Source organism: Planococcus citri, chromosome 2 (genome assembly GCF_950023065.1).
Source record: "Planococcus citri chromosome 2, ihPlaCitr1.1, whole genome shotgun sequence".
In the NCBI taxonomy this organism is placed as follows: domain Eukaryota; kingdom Metazoa; phylum Arthropoda; class Insecta; order Hemiptera; family Pseudococcidae; genus Planococcus; species Planococcus citri.
In genome coordinates this window covers 53,348,443-53,365,381 of record NC_088678.1, presented here as the reverse complement: position 1 = coordinate 53,365,381, position 16,939 = coordinate 53,348,443, and the positions used below count along the sequence as shown (strand labels likewise).

The following is a 16,939-nucleotide window of genomic DNA, read 5'->3' as shown; positions in this document are numbered from 1 at the left end:
GAAAATGAAAGTTTCCAAAAAACACAAATGTGACATTTCCTAAAAAAAAATTGAATGTATGCAGGATTTTTTTTGAAAAAATGAACCAAAAACATGTGTCAAAAACATTGAACAAAAGCACTCTTTCAAAAAATGAAATAAAAATTGAATTGGAAAAAAATAAAAAAACAAGGTTGAAAAAAAGTCATCTGGCAGTTCACAAATTCAGCGAGAATCAAATCTTGTTGGCAAAAATGCCTTTGTTTAAAGCATGACGAGAAGAAAAATCTATGTCGCTAAGAGAGGATTTTTTATCAAGTCATAAAATCTTTTCGGAAATCGAGCCGAAATATGGGACAAAATTTAGCAAAATTGCGAGCTTTCTGGTAGGGGGTAACTAATTATAAAAACATTTTCGCCTTTATTCACGAGATGTAGCATAGAATTTTCTTTCATTTTGGGAAAAAATGAGTATTTTATCACTTTTTGGAGTATAGGAATATGAAGATGAAGATGAAGAGAAATAGTAAAAATAGTAAATAAAAATCCAAATTCATCTACGAGTTCAGTCTTTCATTTCGTTTACGCTGTGGATTTGTGTTTTTGTTCACTATTTCTCTTCATCTTCATCTTCATATTCCTATACTCCAATAAGTGATAAAATACTCATTTTTTCCCAAAATGAAAGAAAATTCTATGCTACATCTCGTGATTAAAGGCGAAAATGTTTTTATAATTAGTTACCCCTTACCAGAAAGCTCGCAATTTTGCTAAATTTTGTCCCATATTTCGGCTCGATTTCCGAAAAGATTTTATGACTTGATAAAAAATCCTCTCTTAGCGACATAGATTTTTCTTCTCGTCATGCTTTAAACAAAGGCATTTTTGCCAACAAGATTTGATTCTCGCTGAATTTATGAACTGCCAGATGACTTTTTTTCAACCTTGTTTTTTTATTTTTTTCCAATTCAATTTTTATTTCATTTTTTGAAAGAGTGCTTTTGTTCAATGTTTTTGACACATGTTTTTGGTTCATTTCTTCAAAAAAAATTCTGCATACATTCAACTTTTTTTTAGGAAATGTCACATTTGTGTTTTTTGGAAACTTTCATTTTCCTATAAAACTTTTCATCAAAAGCTCGACTTTTTTGTGGTTTGGCCAATTGGGCGAGGTACCCTATCACACTCATTAAGGCACTTCAATTTTCTAACCCGAAAACCTAGAGAACCTCCAAAGGGTTAAGCATTGGTGTAGTCAATTTGTTTTTTGTGTATTTCAATTAATAAATAATTCATTTGAAACAACTCGTGTATTCCAACTTGACTCTGACACTGAAAAAATTATAAGGTACCTAAGCCCTCATCAGCGTATCTATTGGCAACCAAAAAATTCAAACATAAAATTTAAAGAATTTGAGATACAATAATAATGAAAACTACTCATAAACATTTCATTCGATGACTACAATCACATTCTTAAAAATTTCAACACAATTTCCAATACTTTTTTCGAATGTTTACCAAATCCACAAACTTGTTTTTTTTTTGTGGAAGGGTCAGGGGGGTGTGACGAAAAATCGAAAATTTCTCGGATGAAGTTCCTTTTTCAATCATCATGTCTGTAGATCTGATCGAACTCTCAACGTTTAACCAAGCTCCATTTTGGATCAATATTTTCGCTGAATGAATAGATTCAGAAATCACGTTTGAGAAGGGAACCTCAACAATCCGCCAACTCCGACTGAGTTGAAATGTTGGCTCACCGAAAAAGTATGTCACCCAGACCTCAGAAACAAATTTTGAGCCTTTGAAGTTGATTTTTCGATTTTCGGAGGATTTTTGAAAGTGTCAGAAACGATCTCTTGGTATCAATTTCCTACAAACGGAGTAAATTATAGAGATAAAAATCTGAAAATATATTAATACCACTAAAGTCGACCCCCTGATTCGATTATCGCTATTTTCGAGTCAAGCAGTAGTCTCCAGAAAAAAAGAACTTTTTCCAGCAATTTCAACCCCCTCCAGAATGTGTGTTAATCAGCTTCAGCAGACTCTTGTTATTATTGGATCAATCGAATCCATCCCTGACTTGACTTTCGACATTGAAAAAAATATTAGGTGTGCCCAAAATAAATAAGCTAGTACATTACCCGTCATTTTGTGACCGAACACATTAGCGTATCTAGTGGCAACCAAAAAATACAATTTGAAGAATTTAAGCTACAAAAATGATGAAGACTCCTCATATACATTGCATTTGATGACTACAATCATAAATTTTTAAAATTTCAACATATTTCCACGTTTACAAAGCTCGATTTTGGATCAATATTTTCGTGGGTTGTGAAATCACCTTTGAGAAGGATTCTAAAGCCGACCCCTGATTCAATTATTATCACAATGTTCGAGTCAATCTGTAGCCTCCAGTAAAAATGGATTTTTTCCCCAGAAATTTCAAATCACTCCAGAAGGCGTGGTAATTGATTCCAGCAGCCGAAAATGTAATCCTGTCATAAGTTTGACATTCGATTCGGTTAGGGCACGTGAATCGTAAATCCGAGATGACGCATCGAAAAGTGTATTTTTTACCAGTTGAAAATTTTCTGCAAAAAAAAAACACACATCTTAACCCCTCCCCAAATCGATTAGGAAAGCAACCTAAATTGCTAAAGAGTCGATCAACGACAAAACAGAAAAGAAAATTCTGAATACTTCATGCGAATAATAGCTTAAGAAAGTTGAAAATTTAATCTTAATTTCGATTCTCATTTGCGTTTCTAAGACATTTCAGAAAAATACCATCAAGACAGTAGAATAAAAACAGGGAAATTTTGTTCAATGTTGAATTTTCAGAAACGTGGATGTGTTTTTATTAGCAAAAAAAAATCGTTGCGCGAATTCTGCCAAGTGTACTTTTGAAAATGAAATTTTTCTCTGACGTGGCGAAAAAAATCAAAAACTGGATTTTCATCGACGATTTTGATGAAATATACACAAACGAGAGGGCCAAGGCGATCTTCGTTCTTTATTGCTGTTGCGGAGGATTTTGTTTCCATAACGACGTCCGTCCCAGCTTCAGGAAAGTTTGGATCATTTACAACATTTTCAGTTTTCTTTTCGTATCCGTATCGTGTTTACATTACTCTTATTCAACCTACCCGCGAAGAGTTACCATGCTTGGTTACTACCTGTACCAGCTATGATAGGATTAGTGGCTATAATTTTCACCTACTGGTTAATTTATTCGTGTAAAGATATGCTTTTAAAACTGACCGATTTTCTCAACAGCAATACCGGCGATGAAGCAACCTTCGCTTCACTCTGCACCATGAATTTGAAGAAATCTCACGCTAAACTCATCGTAGCGGTATGTTGCATCGCGTTTATTTCTTCAATGGCCACCAATTTGGAAACTTTTGGCAGTTACGAGAACTATTACATTCCGCTGTACCCTACTTATTTCCCATTTGAGAAAACCATCACAAGACAAATCATCGTCCGAATCATACAAACTGTTACTGTTACACCAGAAGTTATCCAGTTTGTAACCTTTCCGATGTTCATTATCGCGAGCACAGTCAACATTTACAATCAATTCGAGCTACTTGGCTTGTTTTTACGACAAACTTCGTATTCGGTCCTTCTGCAAGTAGATGAAGCCGTAAATTTAGAGGTGGCAATGGATGAAAAGCGTGTATTGAAGAGTTTATCGAGAATCCACGAATTGAAAATTAAAAAAGCATTGGCGCAGGACGAATTGGTCAGGAAAATCATCATCGTTATTGAACGACATCAAAAATTATACACGTAAGTGAAACGTCCTCCGATTAAAACTTTGATCTGACGAGATCTGATCACATTCTCGTTAGGTAAAATTAGATCAATGGGAGACCTACCGGAATCAGATCAGACCTGACCAGATCCACTCTTATATAAATATATAGGTACCTATTTGAAGATTCACTGATATTTTTTGAAACATTCGCTGTTTAATTTCTGATTATCTATTATGTTCTAGTATAGCAAAACTGTATGCAACACATTTGGAATATTATGGCACAGTGATTCACGCGGGAGTTTTTTTGCTGTCTGTAACTCATGGATTTTTCATTTCTTCGGTTTGTTCAAATTCTTGATTAATCGACGCTCTAAAAATTATACCAACTACATACATGAATGTATTCTGTTTATTCGTACAGATTACTCAAATATCGTTTATTCACTGGCAACTTCTCCTCATTTCGCTTCTATGTGGAATATTACTGTTTTGGTTGGCATTCTGTTTGACTGGAGAAATATTCGAAAAAATGGTAAGTTATACGAATATTAATTAATCCTTTGTAGAGCTTGTTCGTATTCTGTGACGCTTAGTTTTAAATAATATCTGCAATTTTTCTTCGCATCAACCCTCTGAAGAAATTGGGTTTCTTTCAGAATGAAATCATAGCTACGGAAATTTACGAAAGCCCCTGGTATCTCTTGCAACCAAAAGATCGTCGACTTGTTCACACATTCCTGACCATTATTCAACGACCGATTTCTATCTTTATTTATGGATTATTCCCAGCGAAATTGTTCACTTTTCCGGATACGTTGAATACGATTTACTCTCAAGTGCAAATACTTCGCACCCTTCAGTTGAACAAACCGAAACGTTTGTAACAACTGATGCACTTTAATGCACCTACTCTCTAAAAGAGATAATCTGTTCTGCACTTTGAATTTGAAGAACACCATTCACCTTATTGCACCTGTGAAGCACCTATGCAATTGTTTATTTCGATTAAAATTGGTGATCTAAATTTCAAGAGCCTATTGAAATGTGTCGAAAGAGAATAATTTTTCACGCTTTTCGTATACAAATTTCGATTCTAGCGAAGTCTTTATTGTCAAAAAATCGATCCATCCAGAAACAAACGTAATGAGTCATAAAACCATTCTACGCATTTGAGGCAATGGTGAAAAACAATTTAAAATTTAATCCTAATTTCGATACTCATTTACGTTTTCGAAAACATCAAAATATTTACATCACGAAAGTGAAACAATTCGAAAACAATTGTTGTAATTTTGAATTACATTTCACCTGATTTTGAACTTGAGAAACTTGATACATTGACGATTTTCAGGGAACTTTACACTCAAGATTCACATACGATTGCATTTTAGAAGAAAATTTGGTAATTTGGAACAAAATAGAGATTCAAAAATATGACAGGTACCTATACAACTAAATAGACCCCGGAAAAGACCACTTACATTATTGAAGAAAACGACCATATTCAATTAAAATGAGTGATCCAAATTTCAAGAATCTGACGCTTTTCGGATATATGTACAAATTTTAATTCCAGTAAAGTATAAATTGTCAAATAATCGATCCATCCACGAACAAAGATAATGAGTCAGAAAATTATCCCACGCATTTGAAGCAATAATTGTGAAAAACAATTTAAAATTTAATCCTAATTTCGATACTCATTTACGTTTTTGAAAACATATCAAAATATTTACATCACGAAAGCGAAACAATTCGAAAACAATTGTAACGTTGAATTTTCGGTCTCATTTAGACGTGTTTTTGTTCGGATACAAATCGTTACGCGAATTCTGTTACATACTTATCATACTTGAAAAATGACAACTTTCTCCAAAGTTTGGGAAATCATCAAAAAATGGATCTTTGTCGACGAATTCGATGAAAAATACGAAAATTTGACGACCAAGGCAATCTTCGTTCTTTATTGTTGTCTCGGAGGATTTTGTTTCCACGAGAACGTTCGGATGAAATTCAGGAAAGTTTGGATCATTTTCAATATTTTGAGTTTTCTCTTCATAAACGCTTCGTGTTTATTTTACCTATTCAACCTGCCGACAAAAGATTACTACGCTTGGCTTCTACCTGCACCATTTATATCGGGATCTGTGACTAAATTTCTCATCTATGCGTGGATATTTTTCGGAAAAGATTTTTTTTCAAAACTGATTGATTATTTCAACATCAACATCGATCAGGAAGCAAACTTTACATCGTTCAGTACCATGCAATTGAAGAAATCTCAGGTGAAAATCCTCGTAGGAGTGTTCTGCTTTATGGTTCTCTGCACCATGATGGGAATTCTGGAAAACTATGTCAGTTATGAAAATTACTTCATTCCTGTTTACCCCACCTATTTCCCATACCGCAAAACTACCTCACGACGCGTCGGCATTCGATTTTTACAAACTGTTACTGTCATACCTGAGCTTATTATGTTTGTAACACTACCAACATTTATTGTCACAATTATGGTCAACATCTACAATAGATTCGAACTGCTGGCATTATCTTTGCGACGAACTTCGTACTCGGTTTTCTTGAAAATGGACGAAGCTACCAATTTTGAAGTGGCTATGGACGAAAAACGAGTACTCAGCAGTTTATCGAAAGTTCACGAGGTGAAAATTAGAAAAGCCTTGGCGTTGGACGAACTGGTCAGAGGAATAATCACCGTTATAGAAGGACATCAAAAATTATACTCGTAAGTATATAAGTACCTAGCTTGTTTGTTCAATTCTTGAATGATTCGACGACGCAAACTGAAATGTTTTTTTAAGGGGGGGGGGGAAAGAAGGGTTGATTTAAAACAGTAAGTATTCGAAAGAAAGTCTAAGGAAGTTTGGGCTAATTTGGAGATTTTGGTTGTATTTACTCTGCTAAACCTTTATGTCATGATATGTTTCCAGGATTGCTAAGTTGTGTGCTGAACATATGAAGCATTTATTTACTTTAGCGCACGCGCAAGTTTTTGCGGTATCAATAACAAACACATTTTTCATCTTTTCGGTACGTTGAACTTTCTTCAAAAGCAATCATTTCGTAATGGTCATTTTAAAACTAGTAATCACTCATACTTATTCATACAGATCTCACAAGCAACCATTTTTCAACGACAATCACTCTTGGTTGTACTCTTATGCGAAATACTACTGATTTGGTTGGCATTCTGTTTCATTGGAGAAATGTTTGAAAAAATGGTAGGTCCAGGTGTATAATTAAAAACGTACACCACCATTGCAGATCTGTACAACATTCAACTCTGATTTTTGCAGAATGATATAATCGCCTCAGAAATTTACGAAAGCCCTTGGTATCTATTGGAGCCAAAGGATCGTCAACTTGTTCACACATTTTTGACCATCATTCAACGACCGATTTCGATTCTTATATACAAATTGCATCGAGTGAACTTGCACTCTTTACCTGGCACGTTGGATACGATTTACTCTCAGGCGAAAATACTTCGTACTCTTCAGCTCCGCAGTCAAACTAACAATTGACATATTATTTATGAAAAGAAGGAAAAGTAATTCTTGACGAGTGTGAAGCTTGCGATCCGAGCAAAGCGGAGGTTATAACATACTCTCGTTGAAGACCCTTTTCCTTCCTTCTCAGAGTAAGTTGTTCATCTATCTGGGTTAAGAATATTATATGTATAAGTGACGTTTTTTCATCACATGCACTTATTATGCATTCAATTCGACACATTGTTACTATTCCTAGATATTGTGACAATTTTTTAAAATCTAAATTTAATTTGACACCATAATTTAATTCACAATCTACACATACTTAAGAGTACTAAATTTTAAAATATTTATTTTTGCAAGCGAATTTTTTCCAAGTTATTTTAAGAAATAACCACTCATTAAAATAAATAAGGTCTATAGGAAGACAATTCAAATACGCACTTATATTCGCAAAAAAAGAAAACTGAGACACGTTCCTAAAAGCACTCGATTCCTAATTTTAAATTTCATTCAAGAGTTTCACAACTGGAACTAGAACATACACCAATCCTACAAAAAGTATAATTTTTCTCTTTTTTAATGTCTCTAGACGTTCTAAAATTTTGCAAACACATCGCCACTTTTTTTGAATTTTACTCCTGAAATTTTCACTTTTCTAGTGTTACGGGGTTATTCAAAAGCTGGGAGGGGGTAAGTTGACGATATTTTCACCATTTCAGTTTTTCGTTATTCAACATCAACCTAAGCACCAACTGTTCTAAAAAAAATTCAAATTAATTCATCGAAAATTACTTTGAGAATAGAAGCAATGTCTTGTTAAACGTTCATTTAAAAATAAAAAATAAAAAAATGTTCTTCGAAAATGACTTACAACGAAGAAAAGAAACTAAACGAATGAAGAAAATTTTCTTACACTTTCTACATTTTTCCATCCACTAAAGAATATTTCTACACTTAATTTTTCATCAGTCAGGTAAAAAAAAATTCGATTGAAAACTGACAAAGATAGCAATTCTCAACAAAAATGGCAATTTCGCCCCTTTCGAAATTTAGAAAATTTCATCACAGGGCGGTTTGAACCACAAGACGCAACACTCATTAGTTAATTTCAGAATTCCAGCTGGATGCTCGTTCAAAAATTATTCAAAAACTGTAAATTTTCGCAGATAACAGAAATTACTTGAATCTTTTCCTACCTGCCTACAAAGAGACCATTTTCAAAACGATTTCTCTCCAGCACAGAAATCGTTTCAGAAAAACCTGTTGCCCGGTAATTAACTTCAGTAGCTGAAAATTTGACCCTGTCATAAGTTCACTATTGTAAATCGTTGATGGCAAGCGAATCGTGAGTTGAGCACTTTCAACTTGAAAGTTGGTTAAATTTTCAGACATTAAAGTTGATTACTACTTCATCCAGAAAGATTCGAAATTGTTGGAGAAGATGCAACTTTTGCCAGATGGTTTATCTCTTTTCGCTGAAAAATTCATTCTCAAGAACTCACCAAAAATCACCCTGGGAAGCTAAAAATTTAAATTTATAACCTGCAGGGTGCTGTACTATGCTTTACTTTTTTTTCAATAGTTCGATCTTTAAATTCTATTTATATTATTTCGAGGATTATTCATTTAATTATTCAAAACTTGTCATTTGAAATTTTATTCATGTTAACTTTGTTTAGTTTAATTATTTTAATAGAAAAATAATTTTAATTTATCTAATATTTTCAAGTGAATTAAGTATAATTAGTATAATTTTTTGTTTTAGATTTTTATACCATGCCTAAAAATTTGTATGTAATCACTCATCAACCTCAACTGTTGCATTAAAATTAAATCTTAAAAACTTGATTCTTCTGTATCTACCTATCTTATCTGCACGTAATAAAATAACCAAACCTAATAAAACATTTCAATACTCTCGCTATAATCTCGAGAAAGCAACCACATACACGACCGAATACAATAGTCAATTTACATACAAAAATCTCGTCCACGTTCGAGGATCGACTCGATTCCAACACGATCGTAGGACATTATTACACGCGTTTACGTAACCTGCAATAGTCATAGCTCTGCACCAGATACACTTACGAGTACCTATACCAGCAGATGGGCCAGGAGAGTGGGCAGCAAAACGGCAACATATCATAAATTAATTTCAATCGGTCGACCATCAAAAGAAGTAAGAAAAAAACCACTGAATCGCATATAAGGTATACCTATAGCCTATACCTTATAACAACTCAATGAATCAGATATTAGAGCACGTTATAATCGAATATCAAATACCTCTACGATGCCAACGCGGGTATTATAAATCATCGATATGGTATATCTCTAGCCAGAGCTTGATACGTACGAGTATACACGCGTATTAGCATTTTGAAAGGTAAATACTACACAGACACAGAGCAGCACTTAAGACAAACTCGAACTCCTGCCGAGTCGATTTAAATCATACATATTACACACGTACCCTATTACAGTGTAGATATTCTTTTTTCTTAACCTTATTACGGGGCAAGATGAATAAACCGAATGAAAAATGGGGAGATTTTTCGATAGGATGTGGTGGTAAGACACCCCTATTACAAGTGCTTTGTAAAAATACCTAAATTAGGTACTTCAAAACATAATAGAGATCTACAGATCATAACCACTGTTCGAAAAAATCATTGAATTCATCCAGCCTGCCTCCCCTCAGCACCAAGAATATTTCAAAAACGTATTACAGTTTGCACCTCAATCTCAAATTCGTCATACAGGGTGGGTAAAAAAAATGTAGGATAGTTCATAAATTAAAAATTAACGAGTGAAAACTTTCTTTCGGACTCACCCTACAAAACACACACAGAGACAACTGAGAGTACAATAACGCAAGATTTTGATCAAAAAAAAGGAGAAAAAAACTCACCATGCAAAGATGTAGATGTTGGTGTGGCCAAAGAGGAATACAGATGCTCCATGTAGGCAATCCTGGTATATGGATTAAAATCGGCGGGGGGATGGGGTGGCGGCGGCGGCACTGGTAATACACCCCCCCGCCGAGATAGAAATCCGCTGAGATCTCCAGTACCTCCTGCTGACGCACCTCCTGTTAACCTGTAACATAATGTAATAATTATTAATGATTTTTAATATAATAATTTATCGAGGCGTTTGCCGTTAATAGAACGAGCCGTGCATGATAAATTAATCACAATTTTCTTCTTCCATATTACCCACCTTGTTTTCTCTTCATCTCTCGTGCGCTGTGCGCTGTGCACTACTACGATAAATTTTTAAGGTCGTTTACATCCAGAGTAAGAGATAGAGAGACCCATGCTATGGCGAATAGAACCACATCAGGCAAAATACCCGGCTGGTTATATATTTTTATATTATAGATTTACGTGTAAGTTGGTGCATATAGGCAATATATTCTTATTTCATATACACGAGCTGGAGCTAATACCTTCACATTCATATCGTGATACTATTTAGTTTAACAAACACCCTCTCCTCGTTCGCCTTATTCTTCTTCTATACATTATGCGAACGTGTATACACAGAACAAGGTATTAAATTTCAACTGTTTAAAAATTTCCTCCAGTCCTCCCCCTCCCCTTGCCTTTTTTTTCGCTAATCTGCCATCCGTATGTACAGCTATTCGAGTAATTCTTTAATGTCTTTGTTATTCTGCCGTTAACCTGTTCCTCCCCTTGGTGTATTTACCTGGAAATTATTTTTCTATCGTATTCGTATTTATGGATATTATAGTCGACCCTCTCTGTTCAATGCGGCTGGCCGGCCGGTGCAATGCATAGAAATCAAGGTGGTTAACCTGTCATACATATTTTTTATACGAGTAATAATACGCGAATTAATCGATTTTAGGTGCCTAGTGCCTATACTTTTTCGCGCACGTGATGCGGATTTTTTTTCCTCTTCTAAGCATTCAGATCGAGATAAGTACCAGAGAATGGATTATGATCTACCTCATCTTGCCCCCTCCTCCTCGCACACTTTGCCAGTTTATTCTGCGAGGTGCTCTATTCGATTAGGTATTCATTTTTTTTACGTTGTTGTCAAATTTACTTGGTTAAAATGGTATTTGAATCAGAAATTTAGAAGTGAAGAGGTATTCAGTATTTACTCTTCCATCAGGGTAATGTCAAATGTGTCTAAGAAGCAGGATAAAGTGCTAAAGCACGACTGAAGCTGGACTAATCGCAGCCCATTTTTCAAATGTTTCAATTTGTTGAGAGGAGAGGATAGTAAAAAATTATTATCCAAGTTCAATTCTTGAAGAAAAACTAAAAAAATGAAGAAAAAAAAATGTAACTTAAATTTTGAAATAAAAATGGAAAATTTCAAAATATAATTGGAAAAAAGAGCTGCTTCACTTGCAATTTTTTGGCAAATGAGTTCTGGAAATTTTGGCAAGAAATAAGGGATTTTTTGCGATTTTATCAATAGACCTGACTTTTTTTAAGGACTAATGGCAAAAAAAGAGGATATTTCAACATTTTCGCAACCATAGGACTTTTTTGCTTCTTGGAAATCACTGGAAATAGGAAATGTTATTAGAAAAAAAAAAAAAAAAAACAGCACTAACCTATGCAATTTTTGCCAAAAAAAAAAAAAAAAAAACGAAACTTTTTAATTAATAGTAGTGAAAAAACAGAACTTCTTTAGGTAATTTTAACAAAACACCGGAATTTGTGGTAATTTGGTCAACAAAAATGACTTTTTAAGACTTTTGGCAAAAAAAACAAGGGTTTTTCAAGAAATTTTTCAAACTCAACTAAAAAAACAAAATTAAGAAGTTTTGACAAACCAACAGGATTTTACTGGCAATTTTAGAAAAAAGGACTTTCAGACAATTTTGGAAAAAAAGTTTTTTTTCATCAGCATCATGACAAAACACTGGACTTCTTTGAAAATTTTGCCAAAAAAAATAATTCTCAAGGCCATTTGTTCAAAAAACAATGGACAGATGCTGTTTCTGACAATGCTGGTAAAAAAGGAGCACAATATCAGAATAGTAACAGACACAAGAAAAGAAAGGAGGAGAAGCACAACTTTAGAGTTCCTGAATCGAAAAAACTCTACCGAACTCATGAAATTATCAGGAGTAACAAAAATTGAAAGCGAACATTTTTAAAAATTTGAAAAAATTACAGTAAAGATTTTCTCATTTTTTTTCCAACAAATTTATTTTTAAAATAGAATTTCAACATTCTGAGGGACAAAATAGTCCCCAATTCTGATCAAAATTGAAAAAAAATGAGTAGAATTGAAGTAACGTTCAAATAATTATGTATTGGCATTTTTGTTCCATTCGACCTTTTTGCCCCCCCACCCTTACTCATCCACCAGTGCTGTGGTCAAAAGGCAAAAAAATTGAAAATGATGCGAATATCGACTAATTTTCAGGAAAATATCTCTCCGTAGCTCTTTCAACAACTTTCCAGTATTGAAGAAAAAATCGGAAAATTGTGAAGTCAGGAAAAAAAGTAATAAAAAATGAGGAATGAATTCAAATGCAATTTCATTTCGTTGCATTCTGAAAAAAATGACAAAATATCATGGAAAGTGGGGGCAATGCAAAACTGAATAAAAATCCTGCTTTTTGAGAGAAACTTACTGAATACTTTTAAAATTCACACAAAATTATGAACTTTTTCCAAACATGTAGCATAATTTTAGGGGAACATTTTTTGTACCCCTCTTGCCCCTCTTTCTCAGCCATTCAAAAAAAAAAAAAAACAAGAGATCAGCGAAAAATGAAAATCACAATCCATGTTCAATAGATTCTAGAAAAAACAAAACAGAAGACCAACTTGAAAATATGTAATCATAATAAAAAAAATTTCAAGAAAAATATTCACGCCAGAGATTTGTTGACTAAATTGATTATGAAAATTGGAAAAAAAATCATCAAAAAATGCCAAATTTACATCACGTAAAACAGCTTCCTGTACACAACGCCTAAAATAACTCGAGTTCGTTAACTTCATCACCTGTTGAATACCTACATTTTACGAGTAAAAATAAGATCAATACGAATACTGCAGTTTCAACGAAACACTGCACCTGTTGCAACGACAATTTACAGGGGGGAAAAAGTGATCGAGAAATCTCTCACCTGTAACTCGACAACAAGAGTCATTCGTCGCCAGGCCAATAGGGAGCCAAAATCTGCAACATTTAACACCCGAACTATGACACAGAGCCCAGAGGAAGACATATCCCATATGGTAACAAGTTTTCAATTTCTCGTCAGGAAATTGTCAATTCAGCCGAACCTCTCATCGTTGTCGGTGATTTTTTTTCTACAAGGGAACGCCCACATATCCCGTATGAAAATAAAAATATATACAACATAGAAATAAGAAACATCGCCGCAATATTTTAAAATTCCAGTTAAGTGTATGCATGTTCACGACATGCATAATGTGTCCCTTTAACGTCGACATTAATTATTCAACTTATCGCCTTCTGCTTTAGGTGCCTTCTTATTTCACAGTTCGGTGTCGGTTTTTGCCTCCTTGTTGTTAGCTGCATATTTTTCCTCATCGGTGTGTGTGTGCAATTATTCGACACATTTTACTGTACAGCAAATAAATGCATCTAATGGGATGCAATTATCGCTTGAAGTAGGCTTACGTTAGCTCGTTCGTAAGATATGTAATATGTTCAGGTGAGAGATTTAAACTGCTTTTTAACCACGTATATTTGTATCGTGTGATCGTATAGAGAATTATTGCACCGAGTAAAAAAAAAACACATAGAAACTGCCAAAAAGCCATCTTCAATGGGATTATTATAAAAATTACAAAGTACGAATTAATTTAACCTTCTGTCGTAGCCGTTTTATAATTAACGGTTCGTTCCTGCGGAACCCTCGCCTGCAATAGGATCCCTTCGCACTGCTGTGCGCCGCGTTGTCTTCATTTATACGAGAGTAAATTTATAAATAACTTCCTATATATCGTATTCTTCGAGAAAAATTACACATTTCTTGAAATATGTTAATAGGGGCTGACTTACAACGAAAAAGATGAAAGACGTAACCATCCCTCGTGCTCTCTTGCGCTACGTTGAATCTCACAAACCATAGACCGACTATATACCAAAAAGAAGAACGACGACGAAGTTAATGAGTCATTTCTCGAATATTTACGAGTGTTACGGCGCGGCAGACGAACGGACGAACTAGGAGAGTGCGATTGACGGCGCATGTATTTACGAATAAGGTGTCCTATGTCGTAAATTATGTGATAATGATTAAGAATCACCGGGCTGCTCACGTAGAAGACAAAGCATATCGTCGTCTTCGAGTAGAGGAAGTGTCTCATGGTAAGCCAGATTTACACTGGGTGACAATACAGGCGTTGTAAAATATGCTTATAGTATTATAGGGAAGTGTGTGGATCAGTTGCTGGAGATCTGGATTTAATGATAGACATAGATTGAAATTATTCTAGGTCTGCAAAAGATTTGTGGAATTAGACTCCTGATTCTAGAGCTTGAAGAGATGAAGCTTGAGAGTCGACAGATCGATGCATCAATTCACCACCCTGTTCAACAATACCCACACTATTTTCCCAAAATGATTACTCATACTCAATCACCAGCCCAATCTTCCAGCAACTCATATCTAAACTTCTCAAACCAAGGTCGATCCTCAGAAACACCCCAGAGCTCATTACTTCCAATTGACATCATTAACCAAAATCTACTAAATCACCCACTCAACAAACCAAGGTACATCAATCGGAAATCCTGCGTCAAAAAAGTCACCCATTAAATTTCCCTCAAGAATCAAGCCAGCATATCCCCAACAGAGCTGCATAGTGCATACAAGTGTAAATGCACCTTTGAAAATATGAACTACACATAAGTAAGCTGCGACACACGCACATAATTCCAATCCAAGACGAGGCTTTTTACATATGCGCGAACATTTCCGTTAATTAATGTCGTCAACGTCGCGAACGATTCTGTTTCCACGTCTGGTATACCCTTCGTCGCAGACCAACTTCGTATATTGAAGTTAAATGGGTACCGATATAACACACTCGTCTGCTAGTCTCGCAGATACTACGTTGACTACTGCTTTAAAAGTCGAAAAAAATAAATAAATCTATCTCGAATAACTCAGCGACGTCTGTAAAGTGTGAACTGTCAAGAAACCCTTTTTATTCTTCCGCGAGATGAGGTCGAAAAGAGCACTCCACGAAACCGCACCGTACGTTACCATCGCATCGTCGTTGGTCGTGTTAATTTACTGGCTAAATGCATCTCGAAGTAGACTGTATAGAAGTAAAACGAAAGCAGAAAAAATTACGCGATTAATAATCGCGCGAATGACCCGGTAGTTATCTATTATTTTAAACGGAATCGCCAGCAAACAGCAGATTAATCAGTTTGGATTGTTAGTTCTTCGCACTTGTAACGGAGGCGGATGGGAATTTTGCCAAATTTTCACTGTTGTCGTCGCGAGTTCAAACGATTTGCATTTTGCATTGATTGATAACGAGACAAAGTACCTACAGTGTTTTATTTTTTCAAGAGCATGTAGGAATATTACATATGTTTGAAAATTGATTAATGGGATCAATGGATTGCTTATTTTAATCAACTGATTGGCTGATTACAGAGGTCAATTACCCAAAATCAGATTGTGAAATGTGATGATTTAATTTTTTAATTTCATTTGATTCAATAATGCAAGTATTCATTGGTTAATTTGTCATTAAAATCAACCAATGTATCAGGCAATCAAATCAACTGAACAATCAATCAATCAATCAATTAATTAATTCATCAATTAATCAATCCTGCTATAAAATTGATCAACTTCAATCTAATCTGCTATCTGAATTCACATTTTGTTTTTTCACTTCATGATTGCATTCAACTAAATGCATCAGTTCATCAAATGAAAAAATTAATTTAACAATCAATCAATCAATCAATCAATTAATAAATCAAAAAATCAGTCAATTTTGTCTCATTAATTCAAAATACATCAGTCACTTCATAATTGCATTCAACTAATAGCATCAGCTTATCAAATTAATCAATCAGACAATCAATCAGTCCATTTAATTCATAATTCATCATTTCTTTTGTCAATTCATGACTTCATTCAACTAAATGCATCAGCTCATCAAATGAAAAAATAGATAGTTTTCATGTAATTAATTTAACAATTAATCAATCAACCAAGCAACCATGCAACCAATCAGTCAATCAATCAATCAAACAAAAGTTAATTTATTTTAATTTCACTTGTTTCATTGACTCAGGATTTGTTAATCAACTCATCATTATATGTAACCGATTGAATCACATTAGTCACAAACAATCAATGGGTAATCCAACTTATGAGAATAATCAATTTGAAGTTCATTTGCTTCAGTAATTCCAGAACTCATTAGTCAATTTAAATATCATTATAGTTGACTGATTAGTACAGTTTGTCAATCAATCATTTGTTTCATAATTCATAATTTTGCAAGTCACATCATAATTGAATTTGACAAATTTCATCATATTGTCAATCAATCAATTATTTTACCAAATATGTTAATTTTCGATTTTATTTCATTTTATTTTCATTTGCTTCATCGACTCAGAATTTGTCAGTCAATTTATATTATGTACTTATTGTGTTTGA

The 16,939-nt window shown here is 34.2% G+C and overlaps 1 protein-coding gene across 2 annotated transcripts in view; it reads right to left on the bottom strand.

Moving 5' to 3' along the window:
- Positions 1-16,939, bottom strand: part of ci (cubitus interruptus) — a 104,577-nt gene that overhangs the window by 30,466 nt on the left and 57,172 nt on the right. For both annotated transcript variants that reach the window (XM_065351300.1, XM_065351301.1), the window contains exon 2: positions 10,184-10,371. In XM_065351300.1, the coding sequence (XP_065207372.1) occupies positions 10,184-10,371 (188 nt within the window). The remainder of the gene's footprint in view (positions 1-10,183; positions 10,372-16,939) is intronic.